The sequence below is a fragment of the Hydra viridissima genome, unplaced genomic scaffold (assembly GCF_058129835.1).
Source record: "Hydra viridissima isolate aposymbiotic clone 2 unplaced genomic scaffold, HvirCarnegie_v1 scaffold_4, whole genome shotgun sequence".
In the NCBI taxonomy this organism is placed as follows: Eukaryota; Metazoa; Cnidaria; class Hydrozoa; order Anthoathecata; family Hydridae; genus Hydra; species Hydra viridissima.
This window is the reverse complement of record NW_028324303.1, coordinates 15,957,799-15,981,735: the sequence shown is the minus strand read 5'-3', so window position 1 is coordinate 15,981,735 and position 23,937 is coordinate 15,957,799. Positions and strand designations below refer to the sequence as shown.

The window sequence follows — 23,937 nt, the reverse complement described above, 5'->3', positions numbered from 1 at the left end:
TATATAAACCTTATTTTACAAGCAAAACACAAATCTTACAGTAACTTTTATTTACGTTTTAAATTCAATTCTACTTATGTTTTTTAAAATAATTTCTACTTGTTAATCTTAATTTCGCTTGAAGTGTTTGGTCAGTTAAAGATTTCATAAAGAGAATTTTTGTTGACAATCAAATATTATATAAAAATAAAAGATTTATATAACAGATCAGTTATATATTTAATAAAAATATATATATACATATAAAAACGTCTTCAAATTTAAATTTGATAAAACATGACTTTTAAATAAAATGCGTAAACTTTTTACCTTTACTTTACAGAGAGTAACTAAAGTTCCCTCAACAAATGTTATTTATTGACAATAGGATTCTCAGTGATTTTGGATCCTAAAACCAATCGAGACAAGAAGACTGACCAATCGATGTAAATAGACTATTATACCACGCTTCAACCCGAAAAATCACTAAAGTACTTTACTAAAGTACATCTATTTGTTTTTCCACGGATCTTTTTTCTAAATGAAAACTTTATTCTTCGTTTTGTCTTAAGGCTCTGACAACTTTTTTGTGTACAGCAAGCGTTAAATGATGACTTCCGGCAACATTGAAGTTTCAGTATTGAAAATGTAAGCACTATCAGATGCATAATTAGTTTCATTGAAAATTATTGCTGAAAATTTAATTGGTAACGCAATCGTAAAATATATGTGGAAATAGTAATATCAACGCGGATTTTGTCATATTAACGTGAATATAGCAAAATAAATGCGGATGTAATAAATAAGCATCGGCGTTTGGTTTTTCCGTTTTAACCGAAAATAACGAATAAAACACGATTAAATTAAACTAATAACACAATGTAATTAGAGCTATTTATGGGTTTATGGCGTGACAAGCTTATATTCAAACATAATTTGTTACTTTAAAAAAATATGTTTTGCGGGCTTAATTAAATTGCAATTCTGTGCCATGTCTTGAAGAGTTGAAACAAAATAATGTTAATATCACAGATTTTTTTCTGGAATCTAATAACTTTGTTGATCTATATGTTTCTTAGAATTCAGTACGTTTCAAATGATTGATCCAGAAATTTATTCATTTTTATTCGTTGTTAACGGAAAAACATAACGCTCATAGTAATATCAACTTTAGCATCTACTGTTTAAATTGGCATTTATGTTTTATTTAACTGACATGGTTTGAAAATCTGACTATTACCAGTTTCAAAAGTTGACATTCATTATTACGGTAGTTACTGCAGTTCCTAGGAAACTGGTACAGCATACCAAAACTGCTTAACGTTTTTTAAACTATGTTTGATCCAAAAATTGTTTTTTTATTGTTCGTAAGAAATGTCTGTTTCTATGACGTTTTCGATAACATCTCATTATTAGATTGAAATTTTAAATTAAGCAATAAAAATACAATAAATAAGCAAAACTTCAAAATTTGAAATACTTAAAAGATAATATGCCTGTAAACTGCAGTAATAAAATAATTATCAACTTACCAGCAAGTGTAGCTAGTGAACAAATGTTTAGTTCTGCAGGTCAGATTTCCACGGATCTGCGCAATGATGCTAAGTACCCATTTTTCGGCCAAAAAAACTTTAAACACTTGTTTCATGTTTACCTTTTACAAATCTGAAGAAAAAATTGAAACTTTTTACAAAATTAATTTTTTTTTTTAAATAGAAATTTTTTTACTCTTGTCTACCTTTTTTGAACACTTTTCGGAAGAGAGTATGCTTTTTCCAATCAAAAGTATTTAAAAGTAATACTTAAAGCTTAGAACCATGGTGACTTTCGTTAATTTAGATAAAAAGGGGAAATTAAAGAAAACAATTTTAAGAGCAACCCAATTAATGTTTAAACTAAAATAAAATTTAATCCCAATGGCAACATTATCAGTTACAGCTGTTATTGCATGCCTTAACTTTGTCTAAACAATTTTACAGACTAATTGCGTCCAACCGAAACAAAGTCCTAAACAAAAAGCCGTTGCAGTTTTGTTAGTAAAATTATTTTATTTAAAATAAGTAGACAGAACTTTCTACTTCTGAACCTTGAATAACATTCATTAATGGACTATTTAACGAGTGTTTCGTTTAAACATCGTATATCGAAAAGAATACACCAGTTGTAATTGATAAAATTGGGAAAAACCGCGGTTAAAAGCCATTTTACGGAAAATGCAATTTCACTGGCTTAAACTCGATCGATTAAATGATTGATAAACGTCCAATGATATTAGTGCATTTGTAATTTATCTTATTCTATCATGTACGCCGCCAATAAAACAACCACGAGAACAATTTGTCATGAGTTAAAACTGTTTGCTTTTTTTTTAACTAAAAAATAAATTTTATGAAAGTGATAGGCCACAAACGAAATACCATCGTTTTCTTGGCTGGTAAATTAGGATATACAAAGAATAAGTTTAGTAACTTTATAGTCTATTTAAAGTGCAAGTATTGCAAATTGTGTGATGGAACTGCTAAGTTTATTTTGCTTTGCCAACAAGAGCTCATACAAAACTCTAAGGCTGAAAGTTTCATTTCTCTTTCTGCTTCATAAACTATGAGAAAGACAATACAACAAATATGCAACCGCACCGACAAGTTTACAACAGTGTGATTCAGTCGTGTTCTGATGTTGTTAAATCCTTTTTGACAAATCTAAAAGGGGAACAAACTTTACAAAATGCCAGAAGAAGCCAACAAAGCGCTAACCCAGGAACAAAAGTACTGCGGCTAAAATAAATAATGGACCTAATTCTTTCGCTATCCTTTTTTAAGGAATGGTTGATCTTGAGGATTAACTTCTTCAGCTTAGTATTTCTTCATTACATTTTGTTATAACTATTTTTCGAATTCCATATGTTTTTGTAATTCCGATGTTAACACTTGTTTCATAGCATTAACATTTGGAATTCAAATCAGTTCTGATTAATTTTACTAAGTTGAGGAAAACGTTTGTGCGCCAAGTAAAAAAGTAATTTTTTAAGCAAGAATTTATTCAAAAACAACAACTATTTTTCGAGAAAAAAGATCATCATTACGTCAATCATACCTGATCTTTTGCTAACAATTTACAGTCTTTTGGATTTTGTTAAAGTATCCTTCTGATTGAATCGAAAAATTTTTGACATGCTTCTTCAACTTCATCGGATGACTCGAATTGGTGACCTTTCATCAAGTACTGGATTGATCAGAAGAAATTGAGTCAGATAGAGAAACGTATGGACCATAAGCTTGATGCGGCAGAGTGTCAACATCGTCCAATTGTTTAAACTTGTGGCTGGTCTTTCTGACGGTATCTGTCTTTGAATTCGAATTCTGGCAATGAAAGATAAACGGGTGTCGCAAAAGGAATGACGTGTTTTTATTTCTACTTATCCTACTCATTCTTTATGCAACTAGTCAAGTTTTTAAAAAGATTGATTCTTTTTTTTGTTTGCAAACGATTTTCATCAGCTTTAACAAACATTTATTTTGTCTAAATTTGGATGATGAAGATTACTGATTTACAAAAAGTAGTACTTTCTAAGTATACACCATCAAAGATTATCGATCGTTTAAGTGGTTCAGTTGGTTTTTGTACATTCCTACGATGGAATATTTAAAATAGTAAAGGAGAAAGGTGCTGTTAGCTTATGGCACTCACCTGGTCGACCACGGATCGTACGTAGAAAAACAAGCATTTGCAATGTGAAAATCCATTATTTATTGGTTTGTCATTTTTTATTTTCACATAAAAAGATTTGTCGAGTACTAATTCTTCAGAAGATTTTGTAGTCAATATTTGAAACTTTGTTGTCAATAATTGGAAAGAAAAAGATGTCTTTCAAAATTAACCGGAGAGAGTTCAACTTCAAATGATTTCGTTCATCGTATACTTAAAAGTGATCTAAATTATTTGACAAGAAAAGAACGGAACCGCTTCTTACCAATGGTCAAAAGGCCAAAAGAATTAAGTTAGCTACTTGAGTGCGAACCAATTTCCGAAAAGAAGAACAATAACGGATTTTGTTTCCTCATGAGAAGATGTTCGATAATTAGCAATTGGTCATTGTTCACTGTATAACGCACAAAAAGAGAGAAGCTAGGGTAAAAATCCTGGAGAAACTAATAGAAAAGGTGATGCAAAGCAAAAACAAAAGTTTCAGCAAAATGTTAGATGTGGTTTGGTGTGTGTTCGGAAGGAATACCGCCATTAGTCCTCTAGGAGAAAGGTCCACCAACAAATTATTTCGAAAAAGTATTGCCAGTAGTTCGAAAATACGCAACCAGGAGTTTAGTGTTTGCATATATCTGCAGACAAAACAAAACAAAAAAAAGTAGCTATAAAAAAGGTTTGAATAAAATCCAGATTCAGATGGATTTATATATTATCTAATCAGAATTTTTTTTGGTTCAACAATCTTAATAGATATATTTAATTTCCATCGCTTATTTCTCCGTAAATTCTGCAAACGTAGATCCCGAGAGTTAGGTTTTGCATAGCCAATAGTCATTGCACGCAAAGATTCCTTCGTCATGAGATTGTGATCAACGCTATTCGCCATCCATTGTGTGAATGAACCTGATAAAAAATACTTCATATTTTTGATGCGGTTTTATTTTCAGTTAGCGATTGTTTTCACCGAGTTACTTCTCAGTGTAACTTGAACTGAAGCCTAACGCATTATGTTCAGGTATGCACCACTTAGCACTGAATACATCGTTCATTTCCCCTGATATTCCAAAATGTATTGGTAGTATTGAAAACCTTGGTGGTGCTGCATTTACATTAGTTTAACCAACACTTGCTTGATGCAAAGAGTTTTCTTCATCTTTTCACAAACAAGTGTTGCGGTATTAATTGTTTTTATCAACATTTTTAATCTCTTCATTAGTCGGATGGTTAGCGCAATCAAATGTTTTCGCTCAAATATCAAGCTAGAATTTTGCTGCCGTCTTTGTGTGTTTTGAGGTATCCTCAACAATGTCTTTCTTGTTGCTCTGCCAAAAATCATTGATTAAAAAACTTGCCAAATTTCTAAGTCACACATTTACTTTATTATCTAAACCGGTACAAAAAAATAGAATCTTTATACCTATTCATCAAATGCGTCTTGAACCATTTTATTGTATATTAATTGTATATTATTGCATATTTTAGTATGTTAATCTATATAAAATTACGCTCCTAACAATATCAAATCGAGCTTTGGTGTCTTAATTCCAGGCTAAAACCTTTTTGACCGTATTAACACTAAAATTGACGAGAATACAAGTTTTAAAGTCCTAATTCTACTAACTCTTGAAATTCTAAAATATGAGTCCAGTTTGAAATATGCCTCAATAAGAGTTAACAGAAATCAACAACTTTTAAGATGTCAATTAAAAGTATTGAATCCTTCAAATGAGCATCTAATTACATATAATACTTCATGAATTTAGAACTAAAATCAATTTAGCTGATACACAATGCCCCCAACTGTACAAAGGTTATTAATTGCAATCAATAAATCCTATACCTCCCATTAAAAATAACATCCAGGATCTTTTCCTACTGCAATTAGCAGATTTTCTTACCATGATTGGATTCCCCAACTAACAACTATGTAAAAACTATGCATGTTAAAAGCTTCAGTGTTCAAAAACAAAGGAGTTGTGATGTTTGCCCCAAAAAGTCTGTTTTGCTTCATAGTGCAATTATGTAATAAATTAAAAAGAAACTTCTGTGTAAATATTTTTTCTTGGAGAGATTAAAAGACATTTTATAGAAAATGATTAAACTAAAACGTGGAAAACATTTAGCATGATAAAATTAAATCAAAAGATACAAAATTTGTTTAACACTTTTAGACCAAAAATACAATGAAAAAATCTACATGAGATAAATTTAAAAAAATTATTTCATGCAGAAAAGTTTTTTTTATTCTCTATAAGATATCTGTCAAGTATTTTTGAAATTACATAAGATAAAAGGTATTTTAAAAAAGATAAACATATATCTTTTGATAATAACATATTTGTTTCTAAAAGAGTTCTACATTTCTAATGGCTGACTGACTACAAGAATGCATCACACCAATCCTTTAAGCAGCCATAGCAATCTGCAGCCTGCTTCTTGTTTGCACTACATACTTCTTTTAACCATTCAACAAAAAGTTCTTCATCTTTTTTTAAAACAAGGAATTGTCCAAGAACAACATATGCTTTGTCAAATCCTTCATCACAAAGGCGTTTGCCTAATATAGGACCGATGCCAGCTAACTCAGTAACTTCTTTAGTACCCATAGGCTCGCTTATAAAGTCACGGTGCTTTTGTGATGTTGTAGACATTTTATTTTTTTTGTTACTATAAATGTAATTAAAAAAATAGACACCTTAAGACAGAGAGAAGTTTAAAAAAAACAATGCTGCCAAAAATCATTTTAATAAGTAAAATAATTAAATTAAAAACAACTAACTTTTTAGGAAAAAAAGTTCAAAGACTGATAAACAGTAGCATAAAATGTATATCCATTATTTATTTACATACTACAGACACACACTTACATGTAAAGAGTTTTAAAAATCAATATATCATATATATGAACTTACATTTTAAATATTGATCTTTAAAAAAGAAAAAGAGCATAATAAAAAAATGTTATGCTATTCCTGGAACATTTGAAAAATACTCAGGATAGGTCATCATAATGTTCAATGTTTTGTTAAAAACTTCTAAGTCAATTTCACCTGAACCAAAACTAACCAAATGTTGAGCAGTTAGACTGTTATCTCGGTTTACACGAGCATTAACTTGAACATATCCTTCTAGAGGTTCATCAAGCTGTTCTTCTAACTGAACTTTTACAACTTTTCCATCAGCAAGCATAATTTGAAAAGACAAACCATTGGGACTCATTGAAGTTACTTTACCAATGGCACAAACTGTCCTACCAATATTACTTACTAGCATTGAACCATTAATGTATGGCTTTGGCTCCATATCTATATTTATTGGGAAAAAATAAAATACTACTTTATCAGTATATTTTTCTTCTTTTATTGATAAAACATAAATAGTTATGGCGAAGATATAATTATATACACATAGCAAATCAGATTTCTAAAGAAAGTTATTTGATTTAATTAGGCTGCATTCTGATGTACACGACTATTAATGATCTAAGCAAATTTAATATAAAAAAAACAACAATAAATTATAACCATAACATTAACAATAAGTCGGTCATATTTAGGCAAAATGTCTATTCATATTAATTTTAGTTTAGAAAAGTTGAGCGAAAATAACTTGAAAAGAGTCGCTGCATATTCAAACAAAAACAGTGTGCGCGGGAAAGAATGTCCAAGAAATAATGACTTAAGAGAACTTTACGTTTAGTTTAGCAAAGCGGAAGATTTTTTTTTTTTAAAAAAAAAAAGGAACGAAAAAACTGAAATAGCTGAATTAAAATATTTAAAAAAACTTTTAAAAAGACCGTTTAAAATATCAAAAAATAACAATCTTTTGACATAAAGTTTCCGATTAGAGATTATGTGTAAAGATTATGAGATAATAAGACTTTGGTTTAAGCAACACTTGACAAAAACTGTTATTTAGAATACAGAATAATGCTGTTCTACTTTTTTTGACACATACCTTTTACGAAGAAAGGATTAAGTAAAATTGGATGAGTCTGGATCTTAGTTAATAAGACCATTACTAGCTCCTTGAATCAAAAAGCAATCAGGGGTAATCGTCTGAAAACTATTTACATTTAGAAAGAGTTTATGTTAAATTGTTATTAAGCAGTTAAGTGCTATGTAAAGTGGCAGCTTTGTAGTTACCTATGTTAAGTAAGTCTTTTTTTTCTCAATTTTTGGGTTAAGAAATTCCATTACTTGCTTTCAAACGTTTTGCATTCAATAATCTTCTATTCAACACTGAAATACCTGTGACAACAATAAATGCAATCATGGGCGCCGGCAGGATTTTTTAAAAAGCGGGGCAAAATAAATCTCAACAGTGATATTTCAAAAACTAAATAAATGCATCAATTAATCAAGTCATTTTATTAGACCAGTGACAACAGAAACTTAAAGAAAATGTAAAAAATAAAAACACACGAATTAAATCATTGTTATTCAGTAAATGGAAATTGTAGTCGTCTGCGTTCACTGCCAAACTTTTCGAAAGTACATTTCTTTGTTGGCAGTGTTATTAAAATGAGCAAAACTTCACGAACTGCAGGTTAGAACACAGTCCTTGGTAGTAAATCTGTGAATTCGTTAATTGTGTTTTGAAAAGATTGAATGGCCCAAAAATCAAACCAAATTACACTATCGAGTTTAAAGTTATCATGGGAAACTGCCAATGAAATATCAATTTTGTATATTTCATTGGCAGTTGATATTTTCTCAATGAACTTTTCACGAGTTAAAGTTATCATCTTTGCAGGATGAAGTAAACAAAGATGAAATTGAGCAATGCTATCTTCTGAGAATCGCGTTTGAAGCGAATTGATTAATGAATCGAGATAAGGGATATACAGTATTGTGCAAATTAATTGCATCAAAATCAAAAACAATAAAAATCCAGGAAATTTTAAGTTTTCTTACTCTAGTAAAATAAAAACTCATGCACTAATATTTTATGTGTCCTCCCCGTGCTGCTATGATTTTCTGCACACGATTTGGCATGGATAAATTTTTACAAATGTTTTGGATTTCTATGTCTTCAATCCAAATCTGAATTATAGTGGTGGTAAAGCTTAGTTTTAGTTGTCAGTCTTTTTTTTACAATTGCCTAGAGACTCTCAATTGGATTAAGATCAGGGGAGTTGCCAGGCCATTTAAGGGTTTTAATATTATTTTTTACCATGAATTTCTTGACTTTTTTGGATGTATGGCATGTAGCTAAATCCTGCTGTAATATTCCGTTTCCATTTGGAAACACTATTAACATCTCTGGAATTAAATGTGTTAGCAGAACCTCAATGTAAGTGTCAGAGTTTCTCATGCCAGTAACTGGGTAGAGTCTTCCTGGTCCAAAAGCAGAGAAACAACCCAAAACATCTTCTTTTTTGGATGCTTGTCATATTGTTCAATGTATCCGGGTTGTATAGGCTCACCATCAGAACGACGAACAAACTGTGACCGTTGGCCTTGCACTTCAAGATGTGATTCATCCGGAAATAAAACTTCCAATCAATAAAAAAACAAGTTAACTGTTATCAAGTCTCTTCATTTTAACATCTTCAATTTAAAAATAGTATGGTTATATAAATACAATAAATAAAATAGCTGTAAATTTGATAAACACATTTTGTCTTACCCTTCTCCATTGTTCTTTAGTCCAATTTTTGTATTCCTTTGCCCACAAGAGACGCTTCTTCTTCATGACATCTGTAAATAATGGTTTCTTAGAAGGTTTTCTGGCAAACTTTTTAACAGCTTTCAACCTCCTCTGCACAGTACTCGAGCAGACATGGATGTCATGCGTAGCTAAATCATTCATTAGTTGGTCACTTTTTTGAATTTTTGATACTCACCAGCATCAGATATCGGTCATCTCTTTCTGAGGTCTTTCGTTTTCAACCGCATTTTCCTTGTCTTAATGGTGACAAGTTGCCTATTGCAATGTAATGCTTCTTAACCCGGCTAACTGTAGATTGGTTTACTGAACATAATGTGGAACATAATCTCCCGTTGAGGTTTATCAGAATATTGAAGTAAAGTTAATATTTTAGATCTTTTTCTTTGTGAAGTGTCCATCTTTGTTTATTTACTTTATTTAAATTTATCTACCTTTCTAATCACAGTTAAATTATAGAAAACACAGAATAAAACAAAAAAATAAAAAGTAAAAAAATATTTGATGCAATTAATTTGTACAATACTGTACATAGCCCGGCGAAAATATTCCATGAAATTTTAATCCGTTGCTCCACAACTGTTACGGTATAACTGCCTTGAACATTGCCTTGGTGGTGTTAGTTGAATGTTCAACTCTTGTTACGGTGTAGATTTATAACAAAGAGCAATTCGTGAATGTGCCTCTGTACTTGTGGAAGGTCTAGCTGAATGGCTTGAAGTGCTTGAGTACAGGGTTCCAGCAGAGCTAAGTAAAATAAAATGAAAATTAGTCCAAACAAAAAAGTTGTTGAGCTGGATGCTAACAACAACTGATGTGCCGATTGAGGTGTGGTTCCGTTTGCTTCGTTAGATAACACATCCAACTGGCTAAATGTTTGGTCAAAACTATAATAAAACACTCGTATGCGAATGTATTGCGAATTTGTGGAAGCGCACTCAGGTCATTTACAACCAAGTTCAGTCTATGTGATGAGCAATGAACAAAAGCCGCCTTTGGATATTTCAGTCTGATTCTTGATTGGACGCCGTTATCCTTTCCTGCCAAGGTTGAGCAACGATTGTTTCCTTGACCTAAAAGACGATCTAAATTGAGACCTAAAGATAAACACTTGCTTAATATGGCGTCGGAAATTGAAGCTGCAGACATGTCGTTCAGTGGAACAAATCCAAGGAATTCTTCCCAAATCATTTGCTCTTTTGTTGGGTAGACAAAGCGTATTCCAATGGATAATTGTTCTCTCCCTGAAATAACGGCTGTTTCATCAGCTAATACTGAGAATCCAATGGAGTTATTTTCAGCTGATACAATACCATTTACCAGAATCTGTTCAGATATTTTGATCAACTCTTTTTCGATTTGATGTGATGTATATTTTGCATTCTTTGCAGCAGTATCAAGGTAATTTTTTATGATCTTATCAAAAGGATATAAAAAAGCTTTCTGTCTGTTTGCTTCAAAAATGCGTTTTATAGAATCATCAAGCTGACATACATTTTCCTTGTTTGAATTTCTTCTCACTGCCATGAAGTTTTCAGCATCTTGTTGAGCACACATATGCCATGATGATAACGTGATTTCGAGCACATTCGTTAAAATCCTTATATTTTCTAAAGGCTGTAGTAATAAATGCACCTTGAAAACCTCGATGTACTTTTTGTGGGAAAAGAATGCAATATATACAAACAGCACCTTTTAGTTTTGAAGAGTACGCCAGCCAAGGAGCATATTGAACTAACCATACATGTCTAAACCGTCGCTTTCCAGCTTCATGTTCTGGCACATTTTTTTGAAATCATAAGTTTCATGGGGCTTGAATGGTTCGGTTAGTATATGATACTTGAAATCATCATATATTCTAGCTGTTGTCTGAATATATAAAGTCCAACATCGAAAACTGACTTATCGTAATCATTTTTACATTCTGATGATTTATCTGCAATTATAACTTCTGACGTTTTCTGCATGTTTCCGTTGCATGCATCAACATCTCGTTGCTGTCTTGCATCACAATGGCTTTCACTTGGTGCCACTACCGGTTGAAGAAGAGTAATGTGTTCCCATGATTTTTCGAAATCATCTGTTATTGCAACACATTTAAATTTAAAGTAATCCAAAATATTACTACTTTGAAAAAATATTACTACGTTTTTTAGACATTTTTTTCAGTATTCTGAAAAAAAAAATTTGTAAAAACCTAAATTTAGAACCGTCCAGAAAATTATATAAATTGGAGAAACTTTTTTTTAAAATTTTTTTTATTATATCAATCACATATATTTCTGAATAAAGATTTAACATTCATGGTTGTTTAGAATTAGTTAAAAAGCTAATGTGAAGTAAACACCTAATAATGCTAAATTACTTAATAATATAATGATTAGTTAAAAAACATAATGATTTATTAAATACAATTTAGACATATTCCAAAAAAAAATAAAATTAAAATACAGCCGGTTAATGCAAGTAAATCAAATTAAATAAATATAATTATAATAACTAACATTTAGCTAGCAAAAAACACAAGGTAATAGTATTATTAAAATGTATATAATACAATAAATTGGAAAAAAAAAATAGAAATACAATACAAATAAGAAATATCATGCCAACAAACAAAAAAACAACACCATAAAAAATTAAATGAAACTGACGCATTAAAAAATAATTTAAAAACTTTAATCACTGTATCCAATTCTTTCTTCGTTTGTTCGAAGTTTATTTGTTTGCGTAAGAACTTTGTTATTGTAATTCGATTTCTTTTTTTTTTTATTATTATTATTTCCTTTACTTTCATTTTTTTTCTTCCTCTCTTCTTTTGGTTTCTATATTTCTCCTTTATCTATTGTTTGTTTTTTTTATTTGTCTATGATCTATTTCTATCATATTTTTTTTTTAAACTTTCATTAAAACATCTTTTTTTTAAAATGTAAAATATGCCTTTATAAAAAAGCTTCCGCCATCGTGGAAGTCATTTCATTTGATAGTAATATTTCATTTAAACTGTAGTCATTTATATTAATATTATTATATAAATGAGTAAAAATGATGAGATATTAAAATAAAATCTTTTAACAGTTAAAAGAAATTTTGTGAATATTAAAATTTGTTATTTTGCTCTTCCAGGGGGGGAGGGGCAACTGCCCCCCCCCCCCTGCCCTTGCCCTTGCCTGCCGGCGCATGCAATCCAAAATGTGTGTTTACACTCCGTTTTACAGCAACAACAATTAGCACGATAATAACAGGCAAAACAGAGCAAGTTGACGTTTCAGTTTCATTGTTTTTGCATCGATTAAATTAACATAAAAATTTCTTTTTTTTTTTTTTTTCATAGTTAACTCAATTTGTTGAAAATTAAATTTCAAAAGTATATAATCAAATCAAATATGTCATCGCGAAAGTTTTTTCTGTTTGCTAATTAAAGTAAGCAAAATGGTATTTTTGTTATCCCCATCATGTTACAAGCACAGATTTCTAATCTAAAATTTCTTTGTAAGAAAAAACATAAAAACAGTTTTCATTTGATAAAAGTTTACTCAAAGATTTTTATTAATCATTAATCTGAAATGGATAGTATACTTTTTCCCTTTCATTTAGAAGATTTATATTGGAAAAAAAAACTATAGGAAACTTTATTAAAATATTGTACCATTGAGGGAGTTGACACGACACATAAATGGTTAGTTTTTAGTTAATCAATGCTTTGAAAAAATACTTCTAAATAATGAATTAATCTTTTTCATTCCTCCAGTGAATATTGTGTTGTACTAAAAAAAGTTTCTTGGAAGACTTCTAAATTATTAGACTTTTGTTTAGCAAAGTTCAAAGTTGAACTTATTTAGAAAACTAAACTGATTATCACGGAACTCTTGTTAGCCTCGCAACCAATAGAAGCCATAACAACTCCGTAACTGATTTGAAGAATGTAATCGTGACGTAAGAGGTAAAGTGTGTTCTTTCTTGTAAAAATATTAACGTGTTTTTCTTACATTCAAACATAACTTTATTATTCTTCTCATTACACCTATACATAATAACTTACAATTATTCACATCAAACAATCTGAATTTATTAAAACCTTGATATTAATTTTATAACATCATTCTATTTATTGCTCTTCAGATTAAAGAAGCTGAATTCAACTGGAAACTTTAAATCTGTAGAAAATGAGTATCCGTTTGGCAATCAAACTTTGTAAGTAATTTATCTATCTTCTTTATTGTAAAAAAATTTTATTATTCAATTTTTTCAAATTAATTTTTGTTACAACAACTTTCATACATAATTATCATGCATGCATAACTAATTATCTTTCGTAACTGTTATGGCTGAAAGAAAATAGGTGGCGTTAAATCAGGATTCTTTCCAAAAAAATATTATTTTGCTACTGAAAAAGTTTAATAGATAAATTTTAAAATCACTTTTCAACCTACAAACTTGTTCTTTTTCTATTTTTCAATTATAAAACTATTTTTATGCATGTAATGTTTTCATAAAGTTATATACTTCAACTGATTAATTGGTTAAATATTTTTTAATATTGGAAATTAGCCTGAAAATGGTCTTTTATTTGTCAGCAATGATAAGGATTTTTTTTTTTATTGAATTCATTTATATTGGATTTTTGTGATTACCACAAAAACGGTTTTCAAAATAACTTATGTTTTGTCTTTTTTGCTTAGGTTTGGTTTATTTTACGCTATTTTCAAAGGTGCTATCTGGTAAGCTAATTTGCGTAATTATAGTTATTCTATGATAAAAATGCTTTAGAATTGATGATTCTTTTTGCATGAATATATTAATAAACATTTTATAGGTAGGCTGCTCTCTCTCTCTTTCCAAAAAAAAAGATTTTGCGTGAATTGACGTTTTTTGAATTGACGATTGCTGCTTCAATCCACATACAAAATAATTATAAGCCCAATATTCTTTCGTAAAAATCTTAAAAGTTTGATCTTTTCAAAATTATACTTTTCATGAACTTCTTCTTCACTTTTTTTTCTTTCTAACATCTGAATTAAACTTCTTTTTAGTCTTTTATCGTGAGTTTTTATCGCGAAGAGCGAAGCTTTCGCCTCTTTAATTTTTCATATAGTGGAAAATCAACGCCGTGTTTGCTTTGAGTGGGGAATAAGAATTTTATTCATAAAATTATCAACTAGCTGTATTCAAAAAGGTACCAATAATTACAATAAATAAACAATATACTTTCTTTATTTATTAGAGAATTTTCAAAGCATCAGAAATTACAAAAAGGTTGGTTGTTTTCGCCAGTCAGAATCAAAACTCAGAGATTTACTAATTAACGGTCGAGTTGAGAAAGAACATCTGATTAATTGGGAACGATATGAAGATTATTTGCAGAGGTAAACTGTTATGTTTAAATTGTAACTTAATTTCTAATATCTGACATAAGATAAAATAATCTTTAACTTGATATGTTGAAAGTTATTGACCTATTTTAACATTTGCTTTTTTCTCTTCACTTAATTATATTTATGTTAAACTTTCCAAAATTTTTGAGGCAACGCCTGAAAAAACCGTATTAATCGATCATCTCCAAGAGATTTTAGAAATTATTTTTAATAAAAGAAAGACCTTTTTTTTCAATAATGAAACTGTTGTTAACTGTAAAATAAAAAACAATTAAATAAGATTTAAAAGCACTAAAGCATAAGAATTATTTAATTTCCCTGCTCAACCTTTTTCCTTCTCAACATTCTCTCTTCTACAGTTTTTCCCAACCTTTTTGTGCCATGCCCCACAAAAGTATTTCTAAAATTCTTATGCTCATTAGGTAAACATAATTTTAAATGCGCAAATATTGTATTAATCATTGAAGAAATTGCGAGACTAAAATTAAACCAATTAAAATGAATCAGTTCAAATAAAAGTAATCACGCACCACGTAAAAAATGCGTATTTCTCTTGTTACTTTTACAGTCTTGCATGGAATTGTTCTGAAAAGGCAATCGAAATGAATAAGAATCACAAGAAAGATTACGATTTTTTTTCTATCCGCTTTTACGGCGAATGCTATGCTGGCAAAGAAGCTTCAAATACAGCTTCAGTTAATGGATGCAAAAACGGAAAATTTCAAGGTTGCATAGATACGGATATAAAAGAATGTACTGGAACTGCGTTAGTGGAGTATTTATACCAAATTGAAAGTAATTACTTTTTACCAGTATTTACAGCATTTTTTGTAAAAAATTACAGACACACACACACGTATATGCACAAGGTTTTCCGCTAATCTTTTTTTACCTAAGTTTGTTTTTGGAAAAGTGTTTTTATTCTTACCATCAAACAATAGTTAAAGAGAAGGTAAAACTTAATCTTTTTGGCGCTACTGCAGTTTCTCTCTCCCCCCCCCCCCTTTGTGCTTGATTATGTTAGAGAATTTTATGCTGATTCAGAAAAATATACAAACTTAGACCTGAAAATCAACGGAAAGTGCTCTAATTCAAAATCAAAGTTTTAAAAAATCCCACTAAACACCCAAATATTCGCCATTTTTTAAAAAATCTTTTTCAAAAGGGTTTCATTTTTAAGGAAAATTAATGGAAGATTTCAAATAAAAGTGAGCGTAGAATGTGAGAATGTAGACAAATTTTGATGAATAACTATTATTGTATTGTCGCTGGTTTTTTAATGAGAAAACGGTTTGAAGGTTACATTTGACAAATTTTACATGTGATAAAATAACTATGAACTAAGTTTCAAAAGTTCTTCTTTTAGGAAACAAAACTGTTGAACTCTTTTTTAAAATTCATTACAAAAGTAAATTACTTGCAATATAGTTTGTTCTCTAATAAATCAAAAAACGGCTATTTTCATAGCCACAAAAAATTGCGCAAGATAAACCTGCTTTAACGACTTTCTTTACGTAAAAACCATGCTATTAATGTATTGCTTTTGACAGCTAAAAGATCATTAACTTATTCTCAAAATGGCGAATATTAGGGTTTTTAGTGGGATTTTTTAAAATTTTGACTTCAAATTAGAGCACTTTCCGTTGATTTTCAGGCCTGTTTTTATATTTTTCTGAATCAGCATAAAATTCTCTTTCATAATCAATCATAAAAAAAAAAAAAAAGGGGGGGGGGGGGGGGGAGAAACTGCAATAGCGCCATCTTTTTTAGGTTGCAAGCTAATTAGTATAGCTTGCAGCTTAACTAATTTCTGATGTAAAAACTACATATTGCTGGCAGGTTTCCCAACAAAAATTTTTCTCTTCGAAATATTTAGAGATTTTTAGCTGATAAACTAATCCAAGTAGATATAGCGATTGACAGGACACCCTTTATACATATTGGACCTCTGAGTTTGTTAAACCGTGGGTGCTTTTTGTCCCTCTAACCAATTGTATTTGTAACGAGTTCCTTTTCCTTGTAAATCTAACAGGTTAGAGGGACAAAAAGTCTTTTGACAAATTTGTGTACTGTTATCAAAACTCCCTTTTGACAACAGTACGCATATTTCTTTCAAGAAGTAGAATAGAGTTCACCAGGATGTAAGCTTGTTGATTGTATATAGCTTCTTAAAGTTTATTTATTGCCTGCAACAGCTTAGTTTGAGCATAGTTTGGTAAGGAATGGGCAAGGTTTAATCGTTAAAAAGTATATTTTATTACACAATATATTTCAATAAACGTTTTATTGGCGTGCAATGGTTAACACTCTTTTATTCATGGTGTCTATAAAATACAAATAATGCTCTCTTACTCTACTTGTAGTGTTTGATACTGTCTTTTTCAATTGTTATCTTTAGCTCTTCTGGCTACAAACAAATATCTTTCTTCTTCTTTCTTTACTAGAAACGGGGAAACTTCTGCTTACTTTTCTGTAACCAACCTTTCTACTGATTTTCTATTCCATTCTTTACTTCTTCTGTTTTATCAACAATCTCAAATTCTTCAATATTAAAAGCTCTCTTTCTCTAAAAAATTCTTCTTAAAAATTTTTTCATACGAAGTATCACATAAGTATAATCATATAACATAAGTCTGTCAATTTTTAATTACGAGATGAGTATCAAAGTTGATACCCGAATGAAACGTCTACTGAAAAGTATAATTCTAATGGCATCTTGGAACATACTTAGGAAAAAAAGGGATCATTTGGCATCCACTAATAAAAACCTCCAATGGTAAAGAAAATATGGCAGCAAATAATTTCGCGAGCAATATTTTCCTATAAAAGTTTCTTTTCAGAGGAAAATACCGTTTGCAAAGTAAAACAAAAGTGATATGAAAATCCAGCGGGAAGGGGATAAATCACTTTCTTATCCTACCTCAATATGCAGGTGCTCATCTCTACTACCATTTTGAACAATGTATTTGAGTATAATTGAAGGAAAACGTTCTTGCGAGTAACTTCGTTAAGTTAGCCTGCAAATCGTCATCATTCGAACACTTATTTTTAGTATTCGATTTCAACTGTGGTGCACAAATGAAAATCAAAAACATTCAGCTGATAAGTTGCAATATTGTGCAGTTGTTAGTATTAGTGTAAGCAGTTTGGTCTTTTTCATAACAACTCGGTTCTGGGTTTTGATTTAGTATATTGACGCACATTTAAAAAAAAAGCAACATTAAAAAGCACAGGCGCACACCCAACAACTTTTTAGTTGAGGGAGGCACCTTTTCCTACATCCTTGTGCATTGGGAATTAAAATTAGAATTACTTGCATGATTTATATGCACTTGTGTGATACCCTACCTAAGAACCTAACTTAAAACGTCTTTCTTTTTAGTAAGTGTAAATGGAGGATATTCTGAGTGGAGCTCATTTTCAAGTTGTTCTAAGAGTTGTGATGGAGGTGTAAAAGTACGCACAAGGACTTGCACTAATCCTAAACCAGTTGGTGAAGGAAAAAATTGCGATGATCTTGGTAAAGACATAGATGAAAGAATATGCAACAAGGTGTCTTGTTCAAGCGGTAAGAAGTTTTTAATGGTGGTTACAGCAACACAATCGGTACCAATACATATAAACAAAAAAGCAAAAAAAAAACAAAAAAACAAAAAAACAAACAAAACAGTTATAAAAATGATGCAGAAACTATTTGCTATTTTTACATAGTGAGATACAACTCTATGGCACTTCAAAAGTAAAAAAATAATAATTATTAAAAAAGCAATTAAAAAAAAAAAAAAAGTTCAAAAGTTTTTTCAACAATTGTGAGGATTAGTTAAAAAAGCAACATAAAAAAGTAGTTGTTCAGCTTAATATCAATCACTCTAAACATTTTAAAGTTCCTCTCATGAAGAGAGTTGAACTTAGGAAAGCTTTAAAGATTAGCTTTACACATATGCACAGTTGCTTACAATTTAGAGCAAATGCTTAACATTACATTTCACATAACCTTTTAATTCAGGATGTGTTTTTAAATATATTGGGGGAGACAATGCTGGTGAAGTGTACATTGGAGAGGTAATTGATGAAAATGACTGTATTGACAAATGCTTTGAAAAACAAAAATCAGATTCAGCAATCAATGGAATAAAAATGGATTTAAATGGAACAGTTTGTTATTGCAAGCAAGGAATGAAGGTTAGTGATGTTACCGAAGAAACGAATCAAGCATTATGGAAAAGCTGCTTTATTCCTCTTAAACACAGTGAGTTAAAAGCCTTTTTCTTTTTCATAGTTACATTTAAAATGTCTGAAGTATGGTTTAACAAGGGGGGAGTTTTATATAGAAATTTACAAGTTAAAATGTGATTTATTATCAAAGCATCACTAATTTTATTCAATAATTTAATAATCTGAAAATCAAAATAGGACTAACTAAGGGAAGTTACTTAATTTTTTTTCTGGATCTAGGAAATGGAGGTTATTCAACATGGTCTTCCTTCTCTAGCTGTTCAAAAAGTTGTGATGTTGGTGTTGAAGTGCGAACAAGAACTTGTACTAACCCCACACCCCTTGGTGCAGGAAAAGATTGCAGAGAATATGGTTTAGATAAGGAAGAGAGAAAATGTAATATAGAGTTATGCATAGGTAAGAAGAGCTTTAGTTATCATTTGCAAATTGTAATATTTGCTGTTTTTATATCTTTTTAAAATCAATGCATTAAGTCAATAAGTAAATCAAACTTTACACTACTTATTTATAAAATTTAACATAAGTATGAAAGTCTGATATTTAACTTTTTGTAAAAAAAAAAAGTTTTAGAAGAAAAACCTTGCATTTTGGAAATCAATTCATTTTTACTTACAATATAGACTTTTTTCATAGGTTATCACAATCATATGGATTTACATATAAATATATTTTTTTAAATCTTGACAAAGCTGCAACTTTGCATTATTATACTGAGATCTCTGGTATTTTTTGATTATTATATTTTTCAGTTCCATTTTAAGTTGAAATTTGAAAAAAGTTTTTCTTTTTAAAATATCTTTTAAATCATTGAAATAGTTATTAACAAAATATTAACAGTTTTCATTAATCTGGGTTTAAAGAAACTTATGAAGTTGCCTAATAATTTTAAAAAATGTGGTAAAAAGAAAGAATTCTTCTTTTTATTTTCATTTATGCCACTTTTTTTTACAAATCTTGTTTGTAAAAAAAAGTGAAATTCCTAAATTTAACAAAATTAATTAAAATAAAGTTAAAAAATCAAGCTCAAAAGTGTGAAATAGTTATTGTGGTTTTTTCAAGATAATAATAAGAGATATTTCAGTCACAATGGCTATTATTGGTTGACAAGCTGCATAATGTCCAGTCTACATATACATCTACAATATTTAAAGCTATTGTTTTTTAGGTTGTGTTTTTAAAAATAATGATGGAGTTGGTGCTGGTGAAGTGTCTTTGGGAGCAGTACGCAATGAAAATGAATGCATTGAAAAATGTTTTCAAAGGCAAAAAATTGATCCTACTATCAATGGAGTAACTACAGATTTAGCTGGAAAAACATGTTACTGTGAGCAAGGAATGACATCGCAAACTGGTGGTTCGTCATGGAAAAGTTGCTACATTCCTCTAAAATACAGTAAATACATTAATTTGTGATTAGTTATATCTTATAAATAATATTAGAATTATATTTAGAGATGTTTTAAAAATGTCTTATTAAAAATATAAATTCTTCAAAATTTGTAAATATTTTTACAACTTAACACTTTAAAACTGCAATCTTAAAGTTGTTTTAGTTAAAAATATATGTAAATTCTATTGAAAATATAGGAAATGGAGGATATTCAGAGTGGTCTTCTTTTTCAACTTGTTCAAAAAGTTGTGATGGAGGAGTTGAAGTTCGAACCAGAACTTGTACTAACCCTTTACCGATTGGAGAAGGAAATGATTGCAGAGCTCTAGGCCCTGATAGAGAAGAGAGAAAATGCAATCAAGTATTTTGTTCCAGTGGTAAGTAAAAGATTTATTTACTTCTAAAATATTTAAATGTATTTCTGTTCCACTGAAATAGTTTGCTGGTACAGTATTTCAGTGAAGAGGAAAATTTTGTGTATTGAAATAGTATTGAGTCTCTTTTGAAGGAAATTGGTGTATGAAATTTATGGTAAAATATAAAAAAATCTAAACAGAAAAAAAGATTAATCAGTATATCATTTAAATGTTGAAGAAAAAAACGCATTATATTCATAATGAAACAATATTATGTACATAATAATGATATTATATTCATAATAGTGATATTATGTTCTTATTAAGGGAATATTTAAAATACTTTTATATATTCTTTTTTTTTTTTTTTTCTATTTTTAAATTTTAGCTTACAAATGTAAATCTTAAGGTTAAAAATTATAAAATATTTCCAGTTATCCTTTTAAAATATCATAAGCTGACAAACCTTTCAATTTTTTGGTTTTGTAAGCATCAATTAGATGTTTTTAGAAAAGTGTACTATCACTACCAATTTACATCTACAAACCAATTTGTTCAAACAAGTGAATAAAATGCTTGTCTATTTGCTAAGGCTTTTTAGAGTTAACTGTAGACTTTTGGGCTTTTACTAATTTTTTTATGACATTTACGATTTAAATTTTATGATAGTTATTATGTTTCACTAGGTTGTGTTTTTAAAAATAATGATGGAGTTGGTGCCGGTGAAGTGCATATGGGAGCAGTGAGCAATGAAAACGAATGCATTGAAAAATGTTATCAAAGGCAAAAAACTGATCCTACTATTAACGGAGTAACTACAGATTTAGCTGGAAAAACATGCTATTGTGAGCAGGGAATGACATCACAAACTGGTGGATCATCATGGAAAAGTTGCTACATACCTCTGAAATACAGCAAGTGGATTATTTATTTTAAGATTATTTGTTTCCAACACCAAAGTTACTTAAGTATTTTAAGTGGTTTCACATTTTGCATTAAACATATTTTGACTGATGTTTTTAAAACTTTGGTAATACAATAAGTTGCATTTTATACCAAGCTCCAAAGGTTTAGTAAAATATATTCAGTTTCTCAGTTTTTTTTTGAAATATAGGAAATGGAGGATATTCAGATTGGTCTTCTTTTTCAACTTGTTCAAAAAGTTGTGATGGAGGTGTAGCAGTTCGTACAAGGACTTGCACTAACCCTACGCCAGTTGGAGAGGGAAATGATTGCAGAGCTCTTGGCCCAGAAAAAGAAGAAAAAAGTTGCAATGAGGTGTCTTGTTCTAGCGGTATGTTGCTTTTTTCAGTATTTAATTCACCTCTACTGCATGCATCACGCTGATTTACCAGTTGATAAAACAAAGTTGACAAGAAATTAAAGAATGGTTATTAAACATAGAGATAAGTTTATTTTATGACAATTATAGTACCAAGTATATTATTCAAGATTTAGAAATCGGCTCTCCTTGAGCCTTGATTATATATTCCAGATGAGGCCCAATCTTCTTGAAAGTATGCTGGTTGTTGCCCGATTATTAGTTAAAATCTTTTAAACAGAGCATCAGACTTCATATAAGTTTGGGTTCTGTTTGATATCAGCCCTTGCTTGAACTTAACCCCATGTGAAGAGATCGAATGTGTTCAATTCAGGAAAGCTAGGCAGCTCCTCATTTTTAGGCTGGAATTGGGTGTTATCTCTCAGCCAGTCTTGGACCAAGTTTGTTGTTTGACACGATACCCCATCCTTGATCAAGAGAAAGTTTTTGCTAAAGCTGTCTTATATCCAGGGAAAGACATGAGTTGAACAACATTCTCTTAGCACTATTTAACACCAATTCTGAAGCCTAATGAAGAAAATACACAAGGTATTTTGAGCCTGTTTGAAGCAAACAACCTAATAACCTGGCTATGGTGTTTAGTCTGGTTGATTAGACTTTTTTTGATGTTGTAGACCTTTGTGAATACATTCAATATTTTCTCAATTTTATCTGAAGTAATGCCCATGTGATGGTCCTTTACTCCTTGCTCATGACTTTTCTCTTGCATTTTGAAATAGTTTTTAAGAAAAAAAAATGTTTCCATGTTGTAGAAATATATCGTAGGAACAACAAGAAGTTAATAGAAATTAACATTCTTATCACCTGATTACTTTAATCATGATGGGTAAATTAGCGCTTTGCATGCGTTAAAGATTTATAAACCTGTACTTAAGAAATGTGCAATATACATTCAAAAAATGAATTTTATTTGTTTGAAAAGCTTTGATTTATTGAAAGTTCTTAAGTTTGCGGGCTCTCAAAAAAATTGATACCTCTGATTTGAATTGATAAATAAGTTTTTTGCTAGGTTGTGTTTTTAAAAATAATGATGGAGTTGGTGCCGGTGAAGTGCATATGGGAGCAGTGAGCAATGAAAATGAATGCATTGAAAAATGTTTTCAAAGGCAAAAAATTGATCCTACTATCAATGGAGTAACTACAGATTTAGCTGGAAAAACATGTTACTGTGAGCAAGGAATGACATCGCAAACTGGGGGTTCATCATGGAAAAGTTGTTACATTAAAAAGCGCTATTAAATTTTTTAAATGAAAGTTCAATGAAAAACATTTGTTTTTTTTTTTATTGTTCCTAAAAATTACTTTTATGTTTTGTCTTGACAGTTATACTTTACTCCTTTTGTAAAGAATAGCTATGTTCTTTCTACTAGTAGTCACATATTAAAGTTATATAAAATAGACATTCCTAAAGTATTATCATCGCTTCAGCTCATCCCCTAGTTATTTGAGCTAGTAGTTATTTATTAACTAGAAAGCTACTTAGGCCAGTAATATTTACTTACCACTGAGAAACTATACAATGAGCACCAGTTTTTGCTAACTTGAAATAACTCACATTGATCAATATCAGAATTTTTAAGAATTTTTGACAATTTAAAATGTCTATAAAATGAAGATTTCAAATTTTGATTTTGCAAGTATTCCAATAATCAAAAAATCAAACTGTAAATCTTTTGTTTATCAATTCTCCAAAGATAAGCTATCACGTACCCTATGCGCACGTCGCTGGTAAATTAGTAGTGATTCGACACTTAGTTGTGATTGAGTACATATTCACTGGTGTATCTGTAAACTTTTGAACACCAGTGATTGAGTGGTGACTTGTCATAAGTGGATAAGCAGTGATAATCACTATTGATTTAACACCAGTTCACTAGTGATTTAGTT

The 23,937-nt window shown here is 30.0% G+C and overlaps 3 protein-coding genes across 5 annotated transcripts; 1 reads left to right on the top strand and 2 right to left on the bottom strand.

The window, feature by feature from the left end:
• Positions 1-5,726: 5,726 nt before the first annotated feature.
• LOC145183492 (barrier-to-autointegration factor B-like) lies at positions 5,727-6,387 on the bottom strand. The gene has a single exon (XM_080058854.2). It carries the CDS (start codon positions 6,330-6,332, stop codon positions 6,060-6,062), a length of 273 nt encoding a protein of 90 aa, XP_079914980.2. The 5' UTR covers positions 6,333-6,387; the 3' UTR covers positions 5,727-6,059.
• Positions 6,388-6,609: 222 nt separating this feature from the next.
• LOC145183491 (replication protein A 14 kDa subunit-like) lies at positions 6,610-7,330 on the bottom strand. Its single transcript, XM_080058853.2, has one exon. It carries the CDS (start codon positions 6,982-6,984, stop codon positions 6,643-6,645), a length of 342 nt encoding a protein of 113 aa, XP_079914979.2. The 5' UTR covers positions 6,985-7,330; the 3' UTR covers positions 6,610-6,642.
• Positions 7,331-13,338: 6,008 nt separating this feature from the next.
• On the top strand, positions 13,339-23,317 carry LOC145182559 (coadhesin-like). 3 transcript variants are annotated; one of them, XM_090085032.1, is made up of 12 exons: positions 13,339-13,545; positions 14,034-14,072; positions 14,576-14,717; positions 15,295-15,521; positions 18,109-18,294; positions 18,733-18,975; positions 19,182-19,358; positions 20,128-20,355; positions 20,550-20,729; positions 21,395-21,622; positions 21,823-22,002; positions 23,060-23,317. In XM_090085032.1, the coding sequence occupies exons 1-12, from the start codon at positions 13,518-13,520 to the stop codon at positions 23,287-23,289; spliced, it is 2,088 nt and encodes a 695-aa protein (XP_089941158.1). In that variant the 5' UTR covers positions 13,339-13,517; the 3' UTR covers positions 23,290-23,317. The 3 variants fall into 3 exon arrangements, with proteins under 3 accessions (XP_089941158.1, XP_089941159.1, XP_089941160.1); XM_090085033.1 differs by lacking the exons at positions 20,550-20,729; positions 21,395-21,622 and having other exon boundaries at positions 13,360-13,545; XM_090085034.1 differs by lacking the exons at positions 13,339-13,545; positions 14,034-14,072; positions 14,576-14,717; positions 15,295-15,521 and adding an exon at positions 17,306-17,863.
• The last annotated feature ends 620 nt before the right edge of the window (positions 23,318-23,937 follow it).

Coding starts and splice junctions, on each gene's coding strand:
- LOC145183492 (XM_080058854.2), bottom strand. CDS start 6,332: ATGTCTACAACATCACAAAAGCACCGTGACTTTATAAGCGAGCCTATG.
- LOC145182559 (XM_090085032.1), top strand. CDS start 13,518: ATGAGTATCCGTTTGGCAATCAAACTTT. Junction 13,546..14,033: donor CCGTTTGGCAATCAAACTTT/GTAAGTAATTTA, acceptor TTTTTTGCTTAG/GTTTGGTTTATTTTACGCTA. Junction 18,295..18,732: donor CAAGGTGTCTTGTTCAAGCG/GTAAGAAGTTTT, acceptor CTTTTAATTCAG/GATGTGTTTTTAAATATATT.
- LOC145183491 (XM_080058853.2), bottom strand. CDS start 6,984: ATGGAGCCAAAGCCATACATTAATGGTTCAATGCTAGTAAGTAATATT.